We start from the raw sequence: 26,504 nt of genomic DNA on the forward strand, positions 1-26,504 counted from the left end.
TAATATTGTTGCAGGTGCTGTTGAACTTTGTTGCAGGTGCTGTTGAACTTTGTTGCAGGTGCTGTTGAACTTTGTTGCAGGTGCTGTTGAACTTTGTTGCAGGTGCTGTTGAACTTTGGTAGGAAAAAATACAAAAATTAAGAGATACGAAGCAAAAGCAAATCACTAAAGCCAGATTTTCTAGTAGAAGTGAAAACAGAACTTTATGGAAGGTAATGATGATTCGTCCATGTGCAGTGCAACTGATACTACGTTCCAAATAGTAAAATAAACTTTGAAGCAATAGTAGATGGTTGTGCGTGACGGGTTTTGGAAACTGCAAACTGAAATGACTCAATTGATCTGCTACCACATTCTTTTTTCATTTTCTAGCCAAGGTAAAATGCTTCACCTAGTTTTACTGCCTTACAAATTCAGGGCCAAGCTTTGCTTGCTAAGTAAAGTGAAAAAGTTCCTCAGAGAAAGCGAATTTAGTAACTACAGTTCAAGCACTTGTATTCTCTCATGTGGATGGTGGCAATGCTCTGCGGTCTCTCAGACTCTACACTGGCCCCTACTTAGCATCATACACGCATGAACAAGGGCCGGAAGAAATATAACCTAGTATCGCCACATTGGGAATCCTTCAAAGGTTTCCCTTGCCGTCCCACCCCATCTTTAAAATCACTGCTTCACCTACAAAGCCATCATGATTAGCACTTCACCTATGTTGTCGAAGCTCACTTTCTCGGTGGCTGTCGTTGTGCATGCAGCCCCTTCACTGCCACACAGGAGACTAACTGCGGGAAATAAAAAAGGCATCAGACCACATCCATTTAAGTACCTGGGCCCTGGAACCACATCCCCATATCAATCAGTACCACTCCAGTTCTGCCCCTAGTTTAGGAAAGAACTTGAAGACGCCTCTTTAAATAACACAACATTACGCTGAAGCAACACCCCACACACGCTTTTAGAACCGAACTATCCCTTCAATCACTCTTCGACTGGATCTTTAATTTTGGCCAAAGTACAGCACTCTGCTACCTTTTGGCCATGTTCATATTATACAAATACCACATAAATGCATACATTAGGCATGCTTTTTAAGTAGGCTAGTGTATAGTTTGCTGGATGGGTTCAGTGAGAGAAACTTTTGAATGAGTCAGGTAGCACTGGTTTGTGCAGGAGCAGGAAGGGCTCAAGAAAAAGATCTAAATATTGCATGCTGTGATCTAACTGTGACCACACCAGTATTTGCAGTACTGTTGTAAAATCTAGCACCAGAATAAGACGTCTCTAGAAATAGGATGTTCCAGTATCTGGCCAGGATGAAGGACTAAGCCTGCTGATTTGGTCTTCCCAGCCTGGGCTGGAGCTTTGCTGTCCTCTCTAAGCTCCAATTAGGATTTTAGTGATCGTTTACTTGCCCGTGGCCAATGTGTAATCCATAGAACTTTCATTTGGGACACTATTGGGGCATTCAGTGGATTAAAAACTTTAAAGGGCAATGCCTGGGAACAGAGTTGTTTCCCCAGCATACTGAGTAATTGCGATGCCTCGCTTGCTACATGTACACGTTGAATTGCATTAGGAGAAAAATAGACATTTTAGGTGGGAGTGATTGTGGCTACACTACTTTTAACTTTACCTTCTTTACACAGTTTAATAGCAGAGGGGTTAACGAGCTCATAAGCCATTGTCACATTTCATTCTGTTCTTTAAAGATATCAGTGAGCGATCCATGGCCAGAAATATAAAAATCTTCTGAGAAAAAAAACGTTGGTGTTGTGTGCTACCAACTTTGGCAAATGCACAACTATCAAAGCAAAAGCACATAGTCTGAGTGATGTGAGATGCTAACTGAGACCTGAAATCACATGCCACAGCAGTTGATAAAATGTAAATGCACCAAAGCAAACCTACTTGCTGTCCCTTTTACTCCTACCAAATACTGGTCCATGGCAATAGGGGCTATAGTCTACTTAAGACTGCTGTAGTACATTGTACCCCACCAATGGACAGTGCAAAACGTAGTATGGAGATTGATCTATTCAGTAATGCTGTCCTCCTTAGATTTCTGTAATAGCTCATACACCAGTCTAATATTGCCACAAACGTAAAACATTTTTACTACTCAAGCTCAACTCTAAAATGTAACTTTGCAAGCAACATTTTTGAACTGGTAAAAAATGAAAAAGAATTGGAACATTGAAAGAATAGAGAAAAATAACAAGGGAAAGACAATGTGGACGAAGCCCATGGGGTGGGTGGGCGGGAGGGAGGGTGGAGGATGAAAAAAACAAACCAAGTACGGAATAGGGTCAACAAAGAAAAAAGGGGGTGGGTTGGATACAGACCCATAGGAAAGAGCAGAAATAAAATGAGTGGATAAAAAATGAGATACCATTTTTGTCTGGAGAAGTGTGGGACTGTTGGATGAATGGAATTTGGGGATCCCCCCAAGCTTCCGGATCTTTCTCACAGAAATAGGAGAAATATGAATGACTTCAGCTAATGTTTGAGATTTGCAAGGCATCCATGCAAATCTCACCTCCCCTAGTTTTCAGATATGTATGGGTTTGGCAGGTTTCCTAAGTGGCGACTGAGTCTGAGCTTAATTTCCGTATCTACCCACATCGCCCAAAAGGGTAATTTTTCATGAGTTAAAAATTATGTCTCCCAATCATTTTTTGGGGCTGTTCCAGTCACAAAAGCTAGTCCCTCCTCACAAGTGGGGTACCTTTTTATATTGGGAGGAATGTAGAGACACAGAATAGTAGAACATTTGATAATGTATATTGGATTTCTCTCCAATTGTGGCTTCCACATGTAAGCATGTGTGCAAAAATGAATACATTTTGCAAAATGCTCTCTGAATCACAGAGGAACCTCGGCGTTCAAAGACCCGTTCTGCGGAGCGGGTGCTGGGGTCTGCTCCGCTTTTCCCTGCCTTTCTGGGAGCGACCCCCGACCAACTGAAGGAGTTCTGACACCATGTGCGCCAAAATAGGGTGGCCTGACCCTGTCTGCTTGCTTTCTGGCCCCGCAGGCTCAGAGGATGAAGGGGCCTTCTTGGTTCCATTGCCTGCTGCTCCGGCCTCCGATTGGACCCCGGTCCAGACTGACACTGGTTGCACCGCCACCACAGCGACTGTCCCTGACATTCTGTCTGACACCGAGGTCCTTGTCGGCGCCTACCTGATCCTCATTCCAGTCAACACGGAGCTGGTTGGGCGTCCCCCCGATGCAGAGACCGTCTCAGACTGAGCCGTAGGGCTTCATGCCCTTCACCCTGCCCTATTTTGAAGGGTTAGGGAGAGACTAAAAGGATCGGGAAGGGGAGCAGGATCCCTTAGAAATCATGCACCAACAAGATGTGGACTGGTACAAGGAGTTTGGTGATGCCAGTGGTTTGGACACCTTCCCAGACTCTAGCATGCTTCCCCCCTCCCTTTTCTGGCTATGGAGGAGGGAGCATCATTTGCTATGGTGGTGCATAGGGCTGCGGAGGTCCTGGTCTTGCAGCTCCCTACAGTGGCGGTCAAGACTAACGTCTTGACAGAGGTCCTGCAGCCTTGGGTCTCCACTTCAGAACCCCTTGTGCACTTTAATGAGGCCTTAACCAGACCCTCCAGCATTTCGCGATTCACAGAAAAATCACGAAAATCTGATTGCCGCAAAGGCCGCAATATTTACAATTTTGGCCGCGAAATTAGGTCTCCCGGCAGACAGCAAAAGATTGTGCCTATGGATTGGCTGCGCACACACGTCACTACATGCTGTGCCGCTGTACAGCCATATAATAGCTTTTGATAAAGGAGAAAGCTCTTGATTCAGCAAAGAAATTAAGGTGTTAAATTACATATATATGACAAAAAATGTGTTTTTCTACCCTGGTAGTGTTTATGCCCCTCTGTGTGTTAAAGGTCGGACTACCCCACAGAGCTGGTGAAACCAGATGTCACGCGCCGTTTGCCTTCTAGTGCCTCCCCAAATCCATCAAAGTCAGTTACTGTATGGATGGCCCATTTGACACTGCAGAGAGCAGAGAGATGTAATGCTAGAAAATGGAAACCCTTCCTTTTCACGATGCTGAATTTTAAAACCACAGATTTATGAAAAGATGGAAAATCAAATTAGGTTTGTGAGCATGGATCTGGGGGAGAGCACGAGCAGGTGAATATTGATAACCATACACAATTAAAAAAAAATGTGAATTTTTGGGAAGCAGAAAACCTATGCAAGAATGTGCACAGTATACCGAATACTAACTAAAGAAAACAACCAGGGTTAATACCTTAATATATCAAAACTAATATTTCCTTTTCCTTGAATAATGTGCTATATATGGGATGGTTTGTTTAATTGCGCACTTGTACCAATTGCTGATTTGTATTTTTATCCTCTGGTACTTGTGTGCATAATTTGAAAAACAGCAAGGTCAGACAAGCTCTTCATTACGCTAAGAAATAGCCCAGCAGCCCTCTTTGTTTTTGCTATCTGTGCTTGCAGCCAATACAGACTCCAATGTTGTGTGCCTCTTAGGGGTACCTGAAGCTAAACTGGCAGTATTTCTCCCCTCATTCTGCTTCGCTAACCCTGACCCTCAACAGCACTCTTGAATCTCTTCCTAACTGAAATTTGAGATTTCCAGTTGTGACCATTTTCTTCATTAAGACTAAGCAGGAGAATCTTGTGTACCTTGCCTAGGTCTCACTTCAGCCCCTCCAGTGCAGGGATCCATTGTGCCATCACTAGGGCTCTCTTCAGCTCAACTGTAGTTTCCAGTGCATTGATCCAGTATGTCAGCTCTCTTCAGCTAAACTGTAGTCTCCAATGCAGTGATCCACTGTGCCTTCACTAGGTCTGACTTCAACTCTTCTAGTGCAATGATCCAGTATGCCTTCACTAGGTCTCACTCAAGCTCCCCCAGTGCAGTGATCCAGTGTGCCTTCACTAGGTCTCACTTCAGCTCCTCCTGTGCAGTGTCTCAGCAACAATATGTAGGAAGCAAGGTTTTTTTTTTTATTGTCACCTACAGCTGTGTCAAAGACAAAGGGCAAGTTAAGGGGCCATCAGACGCAGTGGTTAATTTGTAAAATGATAAGTGCCAGGGCCCTGACCAGGAAGCCACTGCAGCTTGCACCACCCATCACCCCTGCCATCGCTGCCAAAACTACTATCCATCTCTCTCGCCTACAAGTGCGATTTCCCTTGGGCTATCTCGCTCCTGCGGAAGTCTGTCTCCCGCAAGTTCTCGGATTGGCTGCCAGCAATATGAGAAAAATGTTGCTGCCAGCCATTACGTGACTTGGGGACTTTGAATAGCAAACAAATACACTCAGACACTTTAAACATGCCTATTTCAAATTGGAACACTCTGCTAAAACAGTTTCCATTGATTTAAGACTGAAAAGGAATGATTATGAGGAAACTAAAGTGCCGCAATAATGCCGCTAAATTTCAATATTTGTGCTGCTATTCGTGCGGTGACGTCTTTGGGCCTCACCACAACCCCTAGGGCCTGATCCCGTTTTCGCTTCTTTCGTGTATACGGAAGGGGCTATTAACTGCGCCTACCCTATTCCGGCCAGTGGGACCCGCAAGTTCTGCAAACTCTGTGGCGACGTTGACGCTGTTCACCCCGGTCCTGTGGGTCGGTAGGCCAGAAGTTGAGCCAAGCTACGATCCCCTCCAACGCAAAACTTTCCTAGTCCGATTCTCCCAGGATCACACTCAGCCGGTCGGTGGCAGAATACGCCATCATCTCCACCACTAGCGAAACATCACATCTGACAAGTGGACATTGTAGATAGTCCGAAGGGGCTATTCCCTCTCCTTCGAGACTACCCCTCCATCTATGTCTCCAGTGTACGATCAGCTGACGGAGGATCACAGTGCCTTACTTCACGAGGAAGTCAAGACTCTCTTGGCCATGGGGCTATAGAGAGGGTTCCCTGGCCAGAAGTAGGCAGTGGTTTTATTTCCAATACTTTCTGGTCCCAAAGAAGGAGGGAGACCTTCGTCCTATCCTCAACTTCAGAGCCCTCAATTACTTCCTCAAAAAAGAGAAGAAGTTTGAGATGCTCACCCTAGCTCAAGTCCTGTCTGCCCTGGACTCAGGAGACTGGACTTTCAGGATATCTATTTCCATATTCCCACCCTGCCTGCCCATCGTCTCTCCCTCCGGTTTACAGTGGACCACAAACACTTTCAATTTGTGGTGCTTCCCTTCGGCTTCACCAGCTCCCCTCGGGTGTTCAGAAAGGTGATTGTGGTGGTCTCATCCCATCTGCGGAGGTCAGCGGTTCCAGACTTCGCCTACCTTGACGACTGGTTTTTGATGGCGGGCTCACCCCAAACCGTTGTCTCCCACCCCCAGACTACGGCATACCTCCTGCATTCGCTGGGGTTCACTATCAACGCGCCAAAATTACACCTGACCCCCTCTCAGACGCTCCCTTTCATTGGAGCAGTTCTGGACACAGTGCAGTTTCGGGCCTATCCTCTCGAATGGCCAGTCCAGGATGTTCAGGCTATGATACTGATGTTTCGCCTCTAGCCTGGATTTTGGTGAGTGACTGTGAGGCCGTTGGGTCTCATGGCCTCCTGCATCCTGCTAGGGACCATGTATGGTGGCACATGTGGGCTCAAACTCCAGTGTGCACAGCATCAAGGAAATCTCACGGACTTGCTTCAGATTTCAGAGGGCACTGCGAGAGATCCGCAGTGGTGGCTAACATACTGCAATTGGTTCAAGGGCAGATCCCTCTCCCTTCCCCACTCAGATCTCACAGTATTGACGGATGCATCCCTTCTGGGATGGATGCCCATCCGGGGGAAGTGGAGATCAGTGGACTCTGGTCTCCATTGGAAGGCAAGTTCCATGTCCATCTGTTAGAGCTTTGGGCGATCCGACTGGCATTGAAAGCCTGTTTGCCATTGATAAAGAGAAGGCTTGTGCTGGTGTTTGTGGACAACATTACCATAATGGGGTACTGAAATAAACAGGGCAGAGTGGGGTCGTGGACTCTCTGTAAGGAGCTCTTCTCGTCTCTGGACTTGCCTACAACTGGGCATTTCCCTGGTGGTTCAACACCTGACTGGTGTCTGAACGCCAGGGCAGAGAAGCTCAGCCAAAGGTGCCTTGCGGATTGTGAGAAAGTGGCTCTGTATATACTGTTCCCAAATAGGTACAGTGTGTACAGAGGTTTGGCAGAGGTTAAAGTTAGATATAACCTTACTCTCTAAAGTGGTAGCTTGGTCGAGCAGTAAGGCAGTATCAGAGTACAGTGTAAAGCATTTGTTGTACACACTAAGTCAGCAAATGGTCTTACACCAGGGGCGTAACACAAGCCCCCGCAGCCCCCGCGGTGCGGGGGGGCCCCGAGCTGCAGGGGGCCCCCTCAGGTTGTGTGTGATCCGTCGCGCTGAGTAGAGTTGCGCTGCATGAGCCTGCACCCCGGTGGCCGGCTCACCTGCACTGCTCTTATTTAGCTAGTATTCATGTTTGCATGAAGTAATCATGCAGTTTGCACCTCTTTCCTGGAATGCACTCTGCACTGGCAAAGTTACGGAGTTTGAATAGGCACGCGCCGCAAGAAGTTACCTGACGTCCTGCTGTCACGTGTCACCGGATGCAGTTAAGCGTGTGGGAGGCCAGCAAATCATGGAAGCGCTGGGCTACTCGGCGGTGAATTGAAATGAATTGACCCCTCGACCTCCGTACCCAACCAGCAGAGAGAGTGTGGGGCCGGCATCATGTGGTGCACGCTGCACCTCATTGACCGTGCACTTTATTTAGCTAGCCTTGAAAAGAGACTTCGGCGCGCAACTACCAGGCAGGAAGTTTTTTTAATTTTGCTAAATCCTGCCGGAAAACTATGTTTTCGAGGGTTCCCTAACCATCGAAACTGCTGCCAAGCAGAGCGAGACACTCCTTAGGAGAGGAGACCTGCCTGTGACCCCCCCATCTCGAAGGCCCAAGAAACGTGGCAGCTCAAGACGTGTAAACAAAGCTGCTGGCCGAAGCGCTCACCTTTTAGCCCCAAGGCTCTTGTGAAATGGCAGCAGGAAGGTTAGTCACCCGCCGTGCCCTGTGTTAATTTGATAACCGCAACATGTACTTAAATGTATTCGGTTAACAAGTGCAATGGCATAAGTGTGTAAGACTTGCTCAGTGATAATTTCTTTAACTTTATATTTTTTTGCACATTTTAATACCGTATCCATTCTTTGTTAAACAGCTTGAAAGGGAATGCCTGCTTTTACTGAATTTCCTCCGTTTGTGGCTATGTGGGTCCATATCAAACATTTATTTTGGTCTTTGCAATGGCAAAAGAAACATTTTGAAAACTAGCACGTGCAGCCATGTTTAATTTCTGCCTGTGTTTCTTGTAGGAGGGAATTTTGTAAGAGATGTTGCAGATAATGTTCCACTCTTTCAGTGGTTCAATAGAACACCACCTACATGGATCTCATGAGCGGCTGACTCTTTCTTCCTGCTTGGCTTACATGTTTTGATGATGATAATTTAAGTGTTGTAACTGACCGCAGACCACTGCATATTCACTCGATGAAACACTTGTTTGTTGTCCATGGACATCACGTGCCTTGCTGCTATACCCATGCTCTTGTAAGTTATAAGCAGCTGCATCGCTCACTGTGGGTTTCTGCTGTTCTTGGCCTCCCATTCCACCCAAGGAAGTGTCCATATGTGGATAATGAGCACCCTACTCTCATCATGCTTGAGTGCACAGGCCCTACCCGCAGCTGTCTCCACAGTTTTAACCTACAGACAAGCTTCACCTTACACACACTGCAGCCCTTTGCAAACGTTTAGCACAATTACTATTACATTTATGACTGCTACAATGTGATATTGGGGGCCTGAACAGTTGTCTCATTGGTATCAGCATCTTTACCGTCTATTTCAGGGCTTTTGAGCAGTTCCCAGATATTTTAGTGCTTCCCATTGACAAAAGGCTGTACTTCCTGATATTTAGCTCTTTTCATGCACTTCATTTTTCTTGTGAGAAAGTGTCACTCATAATTGTTGAATGTCACTCATAATTACACTGAAATTATGAAAATGTCACACACAGCAATCTTAAACCTTGGCAGCTATGAACCCCACAGACCCCCGGCGGCCGATGGAGCCCACACTGTAGAGCTCAGCTGTTCCTCCTGCTGAGTCTGATGGCCAGGACTCGAGGCTGGCGCACGTGTGACGGACCCGTAAACCAGAATTGCCATGGCTCACACATGTTAGTGAGACAGTGCCAGACTTACTTAACGTTTAAATGTTGATCTAATTTGCTTGTAAATTAAGTGCTTAGCGTGATCAGCTACCTGCTGGGCAGTGTAGTTTTGCCCTTGTTTTGCCTATTTTTGCCCTTGTCACTAAGCACACGGGAACTGGGGGTTTGGCACTGCAGTTATTCTTTTATATTCTGCCAACAGATCTCAAGTTGGGTAAAAGGGTACTGCTTCGTTAAAACCACCCTTCGGTGGCACTCCTCGGGGCTCAACCAGATACCAACTATTTAGTACCTACACAGACCTGGATGACCAGGGCCGTCAGGGATCATGAGGCCTAACTCTACAGGACCTTTGAGGACACCCAGCCTATGTATCAATCTCTTCCTACGTGACTGCCACGAAAACAAAGAGGGCTGATGGAAAAAGTATTAAAACGAGCATCTAAAATTATGATTTTTGTCTCTGACATGTTCTGTTTATGCTTGGCTTTTTTCCTTGGATATTTTTTTTAGCTAATCGTTCTTTCCGATTTTATTTGAATGGTGAGCTTAATTTCAAAGTTCATCACTCAAAGCTTACGTAATCTTGCCACTTTCACTACGAGCTGTGCCTGCTCTACTGGGTCACACCCCTTTACTGTGTCATTAATTTTACACCCAAACCCTGGTTATTTACACACTGAACGGTGAGACGTGCGCATTTCCACAGAGAACATGTATAGTTAGACAACAAAGTTAAGCTGATCAGCGTCATTGCTCTGCACTGAAAGCATTAAGCATTATCTTCAAGCCCTGCCCACTGCTGTACAACATTTTGAAATTCTTAAACTGTTACCATCTGAAGTGCAGCATATTTTGTTCCCTCTTTTTGTAAATTATTTAAATAGTCTAACGCTTGTACTTTAGCCCATATTCAATGCCCGGGTAATCTAACATGCATCATGGACAATCTAGAGTTTGCACTGAGCATGTCCCTTTCACCACAAGGTAAACTGGCTCCAGCACATGCCTACCTATAATGTTTTGCATTTTATTTCTACTAGCCGGAGGTACTATTTAAAAATTGAAATATTGGTATTTTGCAACCTTAAAATTCCTTTTTAATACAGTTTAAAATATCAAGTTGTGAAGGATGTAACACAGATCTAAACTGTCACTAAAACAGCCATAAAAACTCTGTAGTTTGCCTGCCAACCCCCTTTTTCTCATTTTCCCCCACCCCATGCTATCAGGGGTTACAAGAACCCAAGCTTCCCCACCACACCCACACTCTTTACTTCCCTCTCCATGCCATAGATGTTCTGCAGTGAGCTCGGGGGTTCTGCTAACTCAGACTGATCACAGCGCTGTCATAATATCTATAACTGCTCTCTTGTCTTTATTTTCTGTCTGATGATAGTGCTTAGGAGCAGGCACTAAGTCATATGCATTGTCCATGCTGCTCACTCTTTCCACCAGGGAGGTGGAATGCTTCTTTCCCACTCAGCATGCCGCTTGCCACCACTTTACTTCCTAAGTGCCCTTCCATTTTTGGTGATTTGTAGCACTTTTAAAATCTTCTTACAGTTTCACATGGCTCAAATGGGTGTAGTTTCTGATATTTATATGTTTCCCCTTATTCATTGCTTGATTTTGCTCGTGAGAAAATGTCACTCATAGTCGTTCAAATGTCACTCATAATTACACTGAAATTATGAAAATGTCACACATAGCAATCCGAAACCTTGACAGCAATGTTTGCCTGGCCTCAAGATGGCCACTTTGAGAGGAGGCTCTATCGGTTGGCACGGACACCTGACATTTATTAGCTTCCGGATGCAACATTGGGGCAAATATATAATTGCTGCCTCTACCAGACGCCCCGCTGAGCGTGGTGTGGCCGCCCATTGGTAGTTTTGATGCCGGAGTGACCGAATTGTGGACTGCAGCTGCTGCTGGGAGCGTTGGCGCAGGGAAGGAAATGCCCGCTGCTGAACCCCGCTCCGTGGATGCCCTTGAGCGGTGGGCCCGCTGGCGGTGCCTCTACAGAGGCGGGATTCCTTCGCTAGCTTCTGAACCGCCCCAGGGCATGATCAGAGGGAGAGAGGCTTTGTTTTACCCGGGAATATGTCCTTCCCTCCCCCCCCCCCCCCCCCCCACACCCTCCTCCCCGGACGACAATGAGCCGCAGTGACATACCGGGCTCCCTCTCCTGCCCACTGTTGCCTGCCGTGACTGGGCTCCCGTTCCCTCCTGCTGATTCCTGTGGTGCTGAGGCCGGCCGCCCAGGACTTCAGCTGTAATTGTGGCTGGGACTGATTCTTCCTTGGCATTGTCGGGTCCTCGGCTAGGCCATTTGAACTGGACTGTGTGGGGCGCTCTACTCCTACTAGATTGTTGACTGCTTGGGGCTGCTGCTGGCTTGCCTGCCTCTCCCGCGGGCCTCTGTGGTGCTGCTGGACACTTTCTGTTTACCTATGGGGCACCCTGGATGTTTGACCCCCGGGGGCTCGCTACCAGCCTTGGAACTCTTGAATGTCGTGGCATGGACACTTGGGGCAGAGAACTGGAGTGAGGTGATCCAGCATGCTGCCTCCGCCCACCACCACTCGGTCTTCTACCCCCATGGCCATCTCCACCTTGGGGAGCCCTTCAGACCCAAGACCACCGACGTGAGTGCAACAGTACCTTAAGGCCAGACTGAACACGGCAAGAATTTCATGCTCTGTAAATATGTAGTATATAATTGTCCAACCCTAATCTCTTTTAAAGATGTAATCTTGAGTGAATTTCCAACTTGTGTGTGTGTGTGTGTGTGTGTGTGTGTGTGTGTGTATATATATATATATATATATATATATACACACGTAACTCTAACCACTAGTATCTGTAGTAGACATATGTACTTACTACCTTTCTTATGTGAATTTAGAGTTTATCTGTTTGTATCTTTTCCTTGAGTGAATTTGCAACTTTTCAATATGTAACTCTAACCTCTAGTATCTGTAGTAAACTTTTGCACTTACTACCATACTTCAGTCAATCAACCAGGGAATTGTAAGCGCGCTACTCATCCGTGAGGGTCTCAAGGCACTGAAGGGGGGAGCGTAGATCTGTCTAGCTGAAGAGCCAGGTCTTGAGGGTCTTCCTGAAGGTGTTCAGGGAGGGGGTTCGTCTGTTGTCTGGCGGTAGCTCGTTCCAGGTTTTGGCTGCAAAGTGGGAGAAGGATCTTCTACCTGCTCTGGCTCTGTGGATGCGCGGGGTTTCGGCCAGTGCGAGGTTGGAAGATTGGAGGTTTCTTTTGGGTATGTGAAAGTTGATTCTGTCGTTGAGGTATTTGGGTCTGGTATTGTGTAGGCATTTGTAGGCGTGGATGAGGATTTTGAAGGTGACTCTTTTCTCCACGGGAAACCAGTGGAGTCTTCGTAGGTAATGTGTTCCTGCCGGGGAATGTAGAGAACGAGTCTGGCGGCGGTGTTCTGTATTATCTGGAGTTTGCGGAGTAGGGACCTGTTGATGCTGGCGTAGAGTGCGTTTCCGGAGTCCATTCTGCTGGTGATGAGTGCATGGGTGACTGTGTTCCTTGATTCAGGGGGGATCCACTTGAAGGTCTTGCGGAGGGTGTTGAAGCAGCTGGAGGTGACGGCGTTGACCTGGCAGTTGATGGTGAGTGATGATTTGAGTACAATGCCGAGGTTCTTGGCGTGGTCTGAGGGGTTTGGTGGGCTTCCAAGAGCAGTCGGCCACCATGTGCTGTCCCATGCTGAGGGGGTGGTGCGGAGGACGAGGACTTCTGTTTTCTAGGTGTTGAGCTTTAGGCAGCTGTTGGTTATCCAGACTGCGACATCTTGCATTCCTTTCTGGAAGTTGAGTTTGGTGGTGGTGGGATCTTTGGTGAGGGAGAGGATGAGTTGGGTGTCGTCAGCGTAGGATATGAGGTTGAGGCTGTGTTGTTGGACGATGGCTGCGACGGGGGGCAATGTAGATGTTGAAGAGGGTCGGGCTCAGTGATGACCCCTGTGGGACTCTGCAGGTGATGTTCGTCGGGTCGGAGAGAAAGGGCGGCAGTCTGATCCTTTGGCTTCTTCTGCTGAGGAAAGATCGGATCCAGTCCAGGGCTGTTCCTTGTATGCCTGCGTCGTGTAGTCTGGTGATTAGTGTGCGGTGGGAGACGGTGTCGAAAGCGGCTGACAGGTAGGATGAGGGCTGCAGAATGGCCTTGGTCCAGGAGGGTGCGGATGTTGTCTGTGGCGGCCTGTAGCGCTGTCTCTGTGCTGTGGTTGGTTCGGAATCTGAATTGGGATGGGCCGAGGACCGCGTTCTTTTTGATGAATCGTGTCAGTTCCTTATTAACTGTTTTCTCTGCGACTTTGGCGGCGAAGGGGAGGAGCAAGATGGGCCGATAGTTCTTGAGGTCGGTGGGGTCAGCTGTGGGCTTCTTGAGCAGCGGTCTGACTTCTGCGCGCTTCCAGTCGTCTGAGAAAGTGCCTGTTTTGAATGTGGTGTTGATGGTGCACTTTAGTTCGGGTGCGATGGTGGCCGTGGCTCTGTGGTAGATGTGAGGGGAGCATGGGTCAGTGGGGGCCCCCGAGTGGATGCCTTTCATGGTCGAGGCGGTGTCTTCGGCCGTGATCGGTGTCCAGCTGGAAATGGTGGGTTGGCTGGTGTCTTTGGGGGCAGGGGGCCGTCTGTGGCGCCTGGTGGAGGGTTGACAAAAGTTGTCGTAGAGGTTTTTGATTTTGAAGTAGAAGTAGGTTCCAAGCTTGTCGCAGAGGTCTTGGGATGGGGTGATGTCTGTGGCTTCGCTGCGTGGGTTGGTGAATTCTTGAATGACGCTAAATAGTTCTTTGGAGTTGGTGAGGATTTTGTTGTGGATGAAGTTTCTCTTGGGGGCTCTGATTTGGTTGTGGTAGTCCGTCATGGCGTCTTTGCATGTGGTGTGGTTTTCGGTTGTCTTGGTGTTTCTCCAGTTCTTCTCCAGGCGTCTGCAGGTGCTTCTGGCATCTTGGAGAGCGGTGGTGAACCAGGTGGCTTTCCTGGGGCATTTTATGTTGGAGTTGCGTAGTGGGGCGAGCTCGTCTGCGCAGTTGGAGATCCAGGTGTGGATTTCTTTGGCTGCATTGTTTGCGTCGGATGCCCAGGTGTTATCTCGGGTGAGGGTGGAGTTGAGTTGCTCATCGGTAACCTTGCTCGAGTTCCTTCGTGGTAGGCGTGGGGCTGGTTTGGGTGCCTTAGGTTTGTCGACGGTGAAGTGTACGCAGCGGTGGTCGGTCCATGGCGGTTGGATTGTGTGGCTAAAATCGACAGTTACCTGCCTTGTAGATGGGAACATGGGTGTGTCCTGCTCTGTGGGTGTGTGTGTTGACGAGTTGTTTAAGTCCGATGCTGGCGAGGTTGTCCTGGAGGATGGTGGAGTTGGGGTTGCTGGGGTTGTCGAGGTGGAAGTTCAGGTCTCCAATGAGTATCTAGTTCGTTGAGGCAATGGCGTGGGGTGTGATGAAGTCGGTGATGGTGGTGGCGAATGGTGGCCGGGGGTCTGTAGACGAGGGTTCCTCGGAGTGTGGCTTTGGGGAGGTCTGGATCTTATGTGAATGTAGAGCTTTTCTGTTTGTATCTTTTATGTAACTCATGTACTCTGAAGTCTTTATGTAATGTAACTGGTCCTTTTGTAAAGCGCTCTGACACCTTCGGGTAAAGTTTACGCTCTATAAAATCACATTAAATAAATACCCGGGCCTGATGGCTCCGGATTAAATCCCGTGGGGGGGCCCCCTCTGTGTACCTTGCAGGGGGGCCCCTTCAACTTTCGTTACGCCACTGTCTTACACACTTAAGAACTGAACTCTAGACCAATGGTTTATATAAAAAATATATGGTTTTATTTTAGAACCAACAATAGGTATCAAAATATACTTTCTCAGAATTAGATGCTTTAGTTAAATACTTTGCAATAGGCAATTGACTTTTGCAGATAATAGTTGTAGTTTTGTTGCAATAGGCAACACAATTTCAAACACAATGATACATTGAGCTCAATGTGAATTTGAAGTTATTTGCTAGTGATTACTTTCAGGATTACTTTTCTAACTCCAGGTCTGGATCCTAGATTCAGTCCTGGGACAGTTCTTGGAAACAAGTGAGTACATTCGTTTTAGTTACTGTTGTGATTTTTAAGCAAGATTTTGCTATTTTAAAAGTTGACAACTTTTGCTAAGCAAATTACCAATGTTATCCTACGGAAGGAAATTCACTTAGCAGGTAAGTGGGGTTATGGTTACTTTTTCTAGGTCAGTGTTGGATCCTAGATCCAGCACTAGTGTACCACCTGTAAGCAGTTGAGAAACTGCGTTTAAGTTACACAGGTGATTTTTAAGGAATATTTATAAGTTTGCAAAATCGACACAGAAGAAATTTCATAGAAAAACAGTCAATGGTTCCCTATGGAAGAAAATTCATGTTACGGGTAAAGTATGTTCTCGTCACCCAGCGGCTCAGTGCCTAGTTGTTCAGGCGACTTTTGATTTACATTCTTCACCGTCTTTGCTATTGTTACCTCCCACCAGGGAGTCTAGGTGGCTGGATGATTGTGGTTGCCGGCTTTTCGCCTCTGCCAGCCCAAGCGTCCGGGCTTTAAATACGGCCTGTGTGTTTGCGCGCGCATCCTCCGCTCTTTGGGACTCAGTTGCTCATCTTCTCTCTTCCATTCCAGAATGGCCACGGACACAATTGCTTTGTCTTCTGCTGCATAGCAGAAGCATGGCACAATTCTCCCTTACGTCTTCACTCGATGTAACTGACTCTATAGGACGGGTCCTTGCTCGCACTGTGGCTTTACGCCACTGTTTGGCTGCGCGACAGTCTCTTCCCTGATCATGTTCGGGATACCCTCAGATCTCTCATTCAATGGGGTGGATCTTTTTGACCGCCTCGCGGGTTTGGTGGTCTCCCGTCTCTTGTCCGGGCTGCCGTAATCCTTGGTGTCCTTTTACGGCACCCATCCTAACTTACTGGTTAGTTTTAGTGCCGGTTACTGTTCCTGGCTGGTTAGCCATTTCTATGTTCGTTCAGTACAGCCGTTCCGGCTGCTTCTCTCATTTTTCAGTCCTCTGACTGTGTGCTTAGCCCAACAGGACATCCCTACCGGGGATTAGCCTTACCCTTTGTGGGGTAATTTCTGGCATTAGGTTCTACCTTTGCCTTGGTACACTCCTGTTGAGTCTCCCGGTGGACATCCTGCTGGATGCCACTTGTTTCTTCCTACGGTGATTCTTGCACTGTGTTGTTGGTCCATCTGTGGTGCATCCGGAACATGGCATAGGTTCCATACCGTGCTGTCTGTCTCACACGCCTGGCGGGACACCTTGTTGACGCAGTTTTTTCATAACTGACACCCTTTTTGCCGCTGTGCGGCTTGCTTACTGGTGTAATTTGGACGACCAGCTCCTGCTGAGTTTGTCCTCCAAGGTAGTAGATTGGCAGATGTTCTCTGCTGTGCATGGTCCTGGCCTCCTGCTGGCCACTTATTCTGCAGCGGTTTCCATACTCCCTGCTGTTTCCGTACAGGGGTTTTCACGCTTTTGCTTGGGTTCATGCTGTGCACTCTCAAGGGGGTGTGTTCTCCTTGGAATACTTGCTTCGTGTGGTCCGAGACCCTTACATTGTCCTCACTTTTTACAATGTTGTGCCTAGTTTTTCCCCCCCTACTCTGTCTTGCAGGGGACTATTGTTCCTCTCTGGAAAAGGGCACGGGCTACTTACTGCTTTGGACATTGTCCTACTCAGTTTCCCCATGGCTGTGAGTCATTTCAGCATACTCTAGACTTGTGGGGTCACGTTTTCATGGTTTTAACGTTTTCCTCCTGCTCTATATCTGCTCTGTGTTCTTACCATGAGGATCCATTCATGCTCTTTTCTTCCTGTGGTGACCGTGGTTCTTGGGCTGGTTTGCTTGTTCCACCAGCTCTTATGTAGTGCCAGGCTTGTTTGGTGCCCCTTTTTGGGGCAGTTGCTGTCTTGCTATTGTGCACTTCTGGGCTGCTCACGCTCCGCTTCCGGAGGTCCTTGCTTACTTCGTGTGGTTCCAGTATCCACACGATATGCTTAGCTACCTTCTGGTAGGCTTAGGTGCCTTCTATCCTTTTCTCTTGTTCGTAAAATCTTGACTGCTTGTCCTCCGCCCTTTTTAGGAGTTGTGACATAACGCTTAAGTCCTGGCGTGTCTGGCCCTTCGTACTACCGGCACCTTATGGCCGCGGATTGACATCCTACCACTGCTGTCACTTGTGTCTTGCTGTTGCAGGTTTCAACAGGGCTCCTTTTCGCAGTTGTACATATTCGACCGGTGTTCGGTGTCTGTCATACCGGTTCCCGTCACCAGGTTTTGCTGCAGGCGACGCGTTGCTTCGGCAGCTCTCTCTCAATCCCTCGAGTCAACTCCACTTCTTGCGAAGTCATGACCTTCCTTTTCCCTCCAGCATATCTAGTATATATTTACTTCCATGCTGGCACGGTCTGATAAGGGTCAGCCTCTTGCCACTGCTGCCCCACATGTCTTTGCAGGTGCAGGCTCTACAATGCCCTTTTTTCCACTGTTCGGCTTGGTCGACCGGTAATTGCTTTTGCTTTCTGTCGCCACCTCGCGTCCTGTGGATCCCTCCAACCCTTTTTCAACGTTATATCCATCTCACCTCACCTTGCCATGGGAATCCTGGCTCTGTGCTTTCCTTCCTTCAACCCAGGAATACACAAAGGGGTTTGTGTGCTGTTCTTAACGGCTTCTGGTGCCTTTGCCTCCCAGTGTTTTTCGCTCTCTTTAGAGCCTTATGGAATGGTGGTTAGCTGCGCTACATTACTGTCCTCACTATGGTTCGTCCCAAAGGTTGACAGTGCTGTTTTACTCACCTTATGGATGACTAAGTTCTCTCTGGAACTTAGTGGGGTTCAGTCACAGACCCACCTCCTCCATGGGTATGGCTTTGGTATCTATTCTAAGTTAAGGAATCTGCGGCTAGACGTCTCTATCAGATGTACGAGTTACTTACCTTCGGTAACGTTGTATCTGGTAGAGACATAGTCTAGCCGCAGATTCCTTAACGCCCACCCGTTCTGCGAGGACCTTTTCAGGTTGCGTCTTTCTATACTCGCCTCCCTTTGTGTGGTGTGCTTTTTTCCAAAGTGATATTCTCTCACTCCAACACAGGCTGCTTCGTTCTGTTTCTCTGCTCCATTCCGCACATTCTCAAGATTAGGCGGTATGGTGATAGCGTGTGTTCTTGCCAGCCCTCGCCCTGGATTGTACGGTGTGAAATCTATAAACGCTTTTTCCCACCATCCCGCTCTCCCTTTCTCCATTGCCTTGTGGTCTTTGCCCCCCCTGTGGCCTTTTACTTCAGGTCTATTGGCTCTACATTTATGGGTCTTGTATTAGGATTGCGACGTCTCTTTCTGGTGACGTCTTGTGGTGACCTCTCCTTAATCTTGTGTTCCGGACTTGCTCTCCTTCACGGTTTTACTGTCTGGATGCAGACATTTTATCCTCTGCAGGCTGTTTCTCCACATCCTTGTCTCTCTTTACCGTTGATTGAGGATTCGCTCTTGCAGGTTGGCTCTTCAGAGCACTGCTGTCTCACCTGTCAATTTCTTCTATTTTTTTCTTCATTTTTGCACACTGTTCCCATATTCTCAGTTTTTTGGTGATGGCTCTGCGTTCTGACGCAAAAAGGTTTTTCTGAAAACTGACGTCAGCGTGCCGGGAGGGGCATATATGGCTCTGCTGACGTCATGTCTGTGGACGATGTCAGGGTGGAGCCAGGCGACGCCGCCCCCGGCGCGCAGAGGTGCTGCTGCAGAAAGTTTTCCGGATCCAGTCTGACGCCTGGGGATATTCTACCAGATACATCGTTACTGAAGGTAAGGAACTCCTACGACGGTAGTTCTACTAGCACTGTGACTTGTCCTGCTTTAAGTAGATGAATTTAGCTGCATAGACTACTCAACCTGCGAGTGACCAGTGGTGTGAGCGAGGCTCTACCTCCCCTAATGGCCAAGTCTATAGAGAGTCTCTGTATATGGCAATGCATGATCCTCTAACCTGCATGGCCTCCTAATCTATGCAGCTGGAGAGCAGGAGCTGAACAGAAGAAATGCTCGAGCTAATGAGCGCATCTGCCACAGTTTCTAAGCCCTCTTGGTTTCTTTCCTTGGACTTTAGAGGTCTGGCTGAGAAGGCTTGTAATCTGAGCATCCGACCTCTCTCCTAACCGGCTAAGCCTTCCCTGCAGAACCCTATGCCCCACCCCCTCAGTTTCTAGAATAGAATGTGCCATGCTGTGTTGACCATGTAGGAATAGTGAAAGCTGCTGTGGGTGTGAAGGGGGAGCGAGGACTGCCTTTCTGAGAAGTATGCCTTTTTATCATAACTCCTTTACTAAGAGGGGGGCTTCCATTGATCAGTTCCTGTGGATCAAAGAAGCCACGAGGAATGTTAGTTTTAAAGAATTAATAAACTTGCAGAAGCTACTAAACCGCATCGGATGATCTAATCTCCATCTGCGGGTTAATTCCAACATTTCTCGTTCGAGGCATGATGACATAACCTTTTAATTCCTGATCCGCAAATGTTGGAACGCCATGCTTCTCTGAATGAGGCAAATGTACAATCTGCCACTTTTCAGGAAGCATTCAAGAACATGACTATTTCACGTCCAAAGAAAATGGGCGCCATCAGAGCTATTTGAAATTTTTTTAGATTACAGTGCATTCCTGTAGCCACATATGGGGCTGAGGTCTGGGGATCGGGGAAAAGTCCCGGAATTCAGCGTGAAGAGTCGTTTTTGTAGGAAAATACTGGGCGCCCCAATTTCATCCTCTAAATTTATTTGTCACAAAGAACTAAACCTCCCCTATGTTTGTGACTTTATTAGAACTAGACCAGCTCTATTCTGGATTAGGATCTAGAGGAACAACTCAGCAACTTAACTCAGGACATTATAAAAGACTGCCTCAAATGTGACCACGGCTTATTAATCCCTTGGCTTGCGGGAGTTTTAAAAACATTGCGTGCCGTGGACAGAGGCGATCTTTTCTCCGACCCATCCAGAATTGAGCTTAAAGACAAGGTTGAGGTCAAACAAGCACTATATGCACTTTTTAATACAGAAAGAATGGGAAGGGAAATATTTAAACCTACTGCTACATACATAGGGAATGATCTGTGTAGGCAACCACTTCCACCCTACCTTACCCTCCCCATGTCCAACTGGGAAAGTTCCTTATTTCGTCTTAGGGCAGGCTCTGTGAAATTTTTATTGGGCTTTCCCCTGGGTTATCACCACACAACACAATATAACCCATGTCCGTGCGATGGCATTAGTACACAGAACGATTTGCACTTTCTATTCTTCTCTTTGGGGGGAGTCTTGCTCAATGCTATTTTCCCTGGATACAGATGAATTAATTTTTCGCACTAGCACTTTTTTGAGACTGATAACACGTTTAAGTAAAACGATGGAAAACCCCTGAAAATTGATTGAGAGCTGTATTGGTTTTTAATAACTATGAAATTGTATTTTGATTTATTACGAAAACGAATTGCTCTTATTGTTGTACTTTTATGGATTTTATGAAATTAGAATAAAGGTCTTTTGAACTTGAACTTGACTATACCAAATCACGCTGTTTCGCTCCCTCTTGGACTTTGCTCTCGTCTTTTATTTCTGGGACGAAGCCCTGTTACCTTGCAATTTAAAAATAATTTAAAAATAGGAGCTCATGATGGACTGTTTCCACTGCATAAATTGCTTCTCTTCAGCTATTTTCTGGTTCGAAACACCCTCTTATAGAATGGGGTAACCTGGAGATATCCAAAAATAAAATTCAATCGAGGCAAAACTGGTCCTAGAGAAATGGGCGAAGAAAGATATTTCCAAACTGTATCCGATGCTCGTGATTAACGCCCCAACCTATTGAGACCGAGCTGGGATGAGGCCTAGGTGAGGGTAGATGATGAAGAGTGGATCGAAGCTATGATGGCCCTCCTGTCCCTGGCTATCCCGTTCTGTCTGAGTCTCATCTAGTTTAAATGCCTACATAGGTAATATTATTCACTGACTCGACACTGACATTAGGGCAGGGCTTAAAACCTCAGCTGTAAAAGATGCAGTTTCACTGAGGGCTACCTGTTTCACATTGTTTGGATCTATGCAGTGTTAGTCACATATTAGCACGAAATGTGCTCTGTCCTCGTAAATGAGGTAATATGAGATAATGTTGTCAGTGAATTTGTGCTCCTTTCCCTCTGTAACTAGACCCCTTATATCGAGGTCAGACTGCCATGCCTCAAATTTCAGTCTTTGTGTTTGCTCTTGGGGCTTGTTTATCTGTTACTGAGGTTCAATACCACAAGCTAATAAAAAGATTTTAATAAGGAATTTTAATAAGGAAAGAACACAGTTGTGTACTTCATTTAACTTTCCTACATTATTGTAGTTTTTGCTGCTTTTTATTGCCCCCTCTGAAAGGGTTGGCTACAGACTGGAACCTCTCCCTGTTACCTGTTCTACAACACAACCATGTTTGATTTTAACTGAATGCGCACATCATTGTACTGTTAATTGTATGTTTTCTGACTAGTCCCCTCTGAGACATTTGACGCTATTTTTGTGCGGTATTAGTACTGTTTAAATCACGTCTTTTCCCCTGTGACACCATCTCCTTCATTTTATGAGCAGTTATCAGTGTACTGAAAAGGAAAAGCAGTAACCCTTCCTTCCAGAGTGATTTGTATCCGTCTTCTCCTACCCTTATCCCAAAGCACATCACTGCAATTGTGTTTATCGGATGAGGCCCTTTCTGTAGGTTCATCCCAGATTTTTTCCTTTCTTTGCTAAACTCATTTTTGTTGGGATTTTAGAACTCTGTGCGCTTTATTCTTCCTAATCAGCGTCCTAGTGCTTGTGCTCTCTCCTTTAAACATGGTAAAATCGGCATATACCCAATTTGCATATTGGCCTGTAGTGCAGTTTTAATATGCCATTCCGACCTGGCAAAATAAACATTTTGTCAGGCCCAAAGCTAACTTTTTAATACCTATAAGACATGGGGTCTCAAGTGCCTTGGATGTGTGGCATTTAGTCCCTCTCCTGAGCAGGATGCCCAGAAGAGTTGTACTCTGCCCTTCCTGAGCTTCAAAGGGTAGCCTGAGTGCTGTGTCTACCACCTTTTTGACCTCCAAGACTGCCTGCCGTTCCACTGACAAATGCAGCTCGCACCAAGCCCTGCCTTTGTCCCCTTAGACAGATTGGAGCCATACCTGGGAAAAGGTGAAGGTTAGACCAGGTTAGAATAAAGCTATCCCCGCTGGCCTCATAGTTAAACCTAACTGGTTTTGTGCCAAGCTACCAGAGGGTTAGCACAGGTTTATTGAGAGTCTTATGTAGTTAACCCTGACAAGGATTGTGTTTATTATTCGAGTGGAGATCTCGCATCTCTCCACTAATAACCTTTCGGTTCAAGAAATGTTGAATATTAAATGTGGGACAAATTAGAAGAAATATAACTGAATAAACATTTGTTGTGCAAAAGTATAATATTTATTATTGGCTGATAGATCATCTTTCACATTATCCTTGACCTTTTGTTTTCTGTTTCAGTTGCTTTTGGAGCACCTTGAATGTCTTGTGTCAAGGCATGAGCGGTCTCTGAGAATGACAGTGGTGAAGAGACAAGCACAGTCGCCTGCTGGAGTGTCCAGTGAAGTTGAGGTTCTCAAAGCACTAAAATCACTATTTGAACATCACAAAGCTCTTGATGAGAAGGTACTGATCTTAGTCCATTGCCGCTGGAGCTTTTGTTATCGATATTTCACTGTTTAAGGAGTACAAGAAATGTCTAACCCCTGCAATTGCTACTAATGTATTGCTTTTTTTGACTGGGGGCTGTGGAGGTATTCTTTACATTTTTTGTTTTTTTTAAAGTCCTCATCTCTAGTGAATCGTCTCGGTGACTAACAAAGCAATGAAAGTGGTAATACAAAGCACACTGCACTTCTGGATATTATATATACGACATGGCAGCAAAAATAAATGTGGGCCAATACCACATGATATTTAGAGCAACTGTTCTGACAAACACACATTCACACATTTATTCCTACAGTACATATGTCCTTTATCAAATATGCAATGTCGCCTTTTGATACGTCCGGAGCTTTAGTCTCATATTTTCTGTGGAGAAATATTTTTCTTTTGTAGGTCTCTATCAGTGGTGCAAACAAGTTCATGTCGCCTCTAAAAGGTCATTCTTCAAATCCTGTTGTCTCTGTGACACACATGAGAGCTGTCTGGTGCCTCGGGGTCAGGAATGATGCATCATCGTGTGACCTCTGTCAGCTAATGCACCCAATGGCTATAAAAGAGTGTTGAGCCAATATGTTTTGTAGCTTACTCTGAAGAAGGCCTGCTGGGGCTGCAGGATGAGATTGCTTTCAAGAGCGAGATACAGATCACCAGATCTTTAACGGAAAAGAGGAGGCACAAGGAAAGGAAACCACACACCTCTTCCCATAGGCCAGGTAAGTCCAAGTCCAGCTCAACCCTGTCTTTGGAGCCAGAAAAAGTGTAGATTTCTCTAGTGGCATTTGTCTCCTAAGGTGGCACCGCCTTCTCCTCCCCACTGCTATCTACACTGCTTCTGCCCAACCAGCATGGTTATCAGTTTTACTGTAGTACCTTGCACCATCCACTGATCCGTGGGCCAGCCCTTTGGTCCCATGGGAACGGTTGCAGACCCCTAGAATCTAACTCCTAGGAGAACCTTGATGCGATGCAGGATTGTCCCGGTGCCGTTCCATCCTTTGGCGCTTCATCATCCACCTGTGTCTGTACAGGCATCGGTGGCAATGATGGCTTTGGTCAGACGTGACACTGCCAAGCCTGACACCGGCATCTAATTCTGAACCCCAGCCGAGTCCAATTCTGGGCAACTCCAATACAACATGTACAGCGGCTCTGTCATTGGCAGGGGCACCTTCACCTGAGTACCTGTTTACAGTTAAGATCCATAAATCAAAGAGGGAGGCTCTCTTCCCTTCTGCAGGATGGTCAATACCTTTTTATGCCACTATTTCAAAATGGACTCGGATGGTCCGTCCCAGGTGAACGACATTGGTGACTCTGGGCCACGTTCAGATGTAGTAGTCCTCCATGGAGCTAGAAGTTTGAACACGTCTCCAGACATTTGTCATTGACACAGACTAGGAACAGCTTCCCAGGAAACGTCTGCCTTTCATTTGGTCTTTAGAAAGGCAAGATCCTTGATCTTCCACTACCTGCAGTTAATTAGAGGGACAATATCTTCATGTAAATGCTCCAGATACAACAATCGTCTTCAGAGTCATTTCTGTTATTTAACTAGGCACTTCAAGACTCTTTGGAGGGGCTCTAGTTGAAACCATCCTTGTGTCTGTAGTCAATAGGACCATTGCTCGCAGAAATCTTCAAAAGCCTGGGCAACATTGGTCTCACCCAGCTAGTCCCAGGACCCACACGCCACGGATCCCATTTTCACCACCGGCTACAGTATCAAATAAGACGCTACAATGATGCTCACATGGACCGACCACTCCATCCGCTTCTAGATTAACATACCGAAAATGAATGCACCCAGCAGCACCAGTCTACCAAGCCGCAGCTGGGGAAAAATCTCCGAAACAGTCTAGCCCAGGCCCCTCGGCATGGATCAACCTAACCCCACAGACTAACTCAACAAGAACATCTCAAACTTCAACAACTAGATCAGGAACTGCTCAGAATACTTCAAACCCATTAAACCCAGCAAACCAGCAAAGAAGAACCAACAGACAAGCCAGCTGGTACATACAGTACCTCAGGGAATCAACTCAACTCTTTAAACATCTAGAATGCAAATGGAGAACCAACCACAAAATCTCCAACAGATCCACAAAGCTGACAGATTCACAAGACACACGGCTGCTCTCTGATGCTACCAGCAACTAATAGACACCAAGAAATGTGTACTAGCTGTAAGCATCAAAGGACGCTCCAACAGCTGCAAGGAGATCTTCCCGATCATAAAGGGCTTCACCAAACCTCCAACATCACCAACATCTTCCCCTCTCAAGAACTATTAAACTTCTACAGCAAAATCACCAGCATCTACAGAAACTTCTCTTACCAATCTGACCCTGGCATCCTCATTGTCTAACTACCCAACATCAACCAAGATAACCACCTGACCAAATGGACACCCCTCACCAGAGACAATACAGTAGTGATCATGCCCCCACAGATCCATACCCTTACCACATCTACAACCTGATAACGTCCTCAATCAGCCCCGCTCGCTCCCATTTCTTTACCTCCATCACACACACCACATTTCTGTGTGACTGGAAATGCAAAGGAATCAATGCCCTCCTCCAAAAAGAACCATCAGCCTACCCCAACCAACTGCGCAGCTTCCACCCCGTATCCCTGCTACCGTACTCAGCCAAAGTCATGGAGAAGGTTAGCAACAAGAAATTCTACTCACCTCAAGCTTCACCACCTACTGGGCGACAACCAATCGGGATTTAGAATGAAATACAGTACAAAGCAACACTTTTCAGCCACCAATAACATATGGATAATCCTGGACCACGTAGAGAACCGAGCCCTCATCCTACTCTACCAGACAATGGCCTTAGACACAATCTCTCACAACACCCTGGTCAGAAGAATCCATGACCTAGGCATCCAGGGACCTGCATTCCACTGTATCTGCTCCTTCCTCACGGCAGGAACCCAAAGGAATGCCACCTTTCACATTAGTAACCAAGAAACTGATCTGCGGATTCCTCTAGGAATCGTCCATCACCACCCTGTTCACCATCTACATTACCCCGCTAGTCAACATAATCTGATCCAAAAGCATCTCAATCATCTCATCTCTCTCCCTGATGGACAAGACTGACACCTCCAGAACCACCTTCAGCAACTAACTATGCTAGCAAGCTGGATGAGAACAAACTGCTTGAAGCTCAATTCAGAGAGACAGAAATTCTGATCTTCGGAAACAAGACCTCCCCATGGGACGCCAACAGGTGGCTGTCGATGCTAGGACGAACACCCATTGACCATGCAAGAAACCTGGGGATCATCATGGACAACCAACTCACAATGACCGCACAAGTCAATCCAGTGAGCGTACTATGAAAGATCTTAGAATGGCTGCCACAGAACATCAGACACTCACCACACACTCATCACAAGCAGGCTTGACTACGAC

At 46.7% G+C, this 26,504-nt stretch overlaps 1 protein-coding gene across 18 annotated transcripts in view; it reads left to right on the forward strand.

The window, feature by feature from the left end:
• Positions 1-26,504, forward strand: part of PPFIA1 (PPFI scaffold protein A1) — a 775,827-nt gene that overhangs the window by 231,727 nt on the left and 517,596 nt on the right. For all 18 annotated transcript variants that reach the window (XM_085643557.1, XM_085643540.1, XM_085643545.1 and 15 more), the window contains exon 4: positions 22,871-23,035. In XM_085643557.1, coding sequence (XP_085499683.1) covers positions 22,871-23,035 — 165 coding nt within the window. The remainder of the gene's footprint in view (positions 1-22,870; positions 23,036-26,504) is intronic.

This window comes from Triturus cristatus, chromosome 3_1 (assembly GCF_964204655.1).
Source record: "Triturus cristatus chromosome 3_1, aTriCri1.1, whole genome shotgun sequence".
In the NCBI taxonomy this organism is placed as follows: domain Eukaryota; kingdom Metazoa; phylum Chordata; class Amphibia; order Caudata; family Salamandridae; genus Triturus; species Triturus cristatus.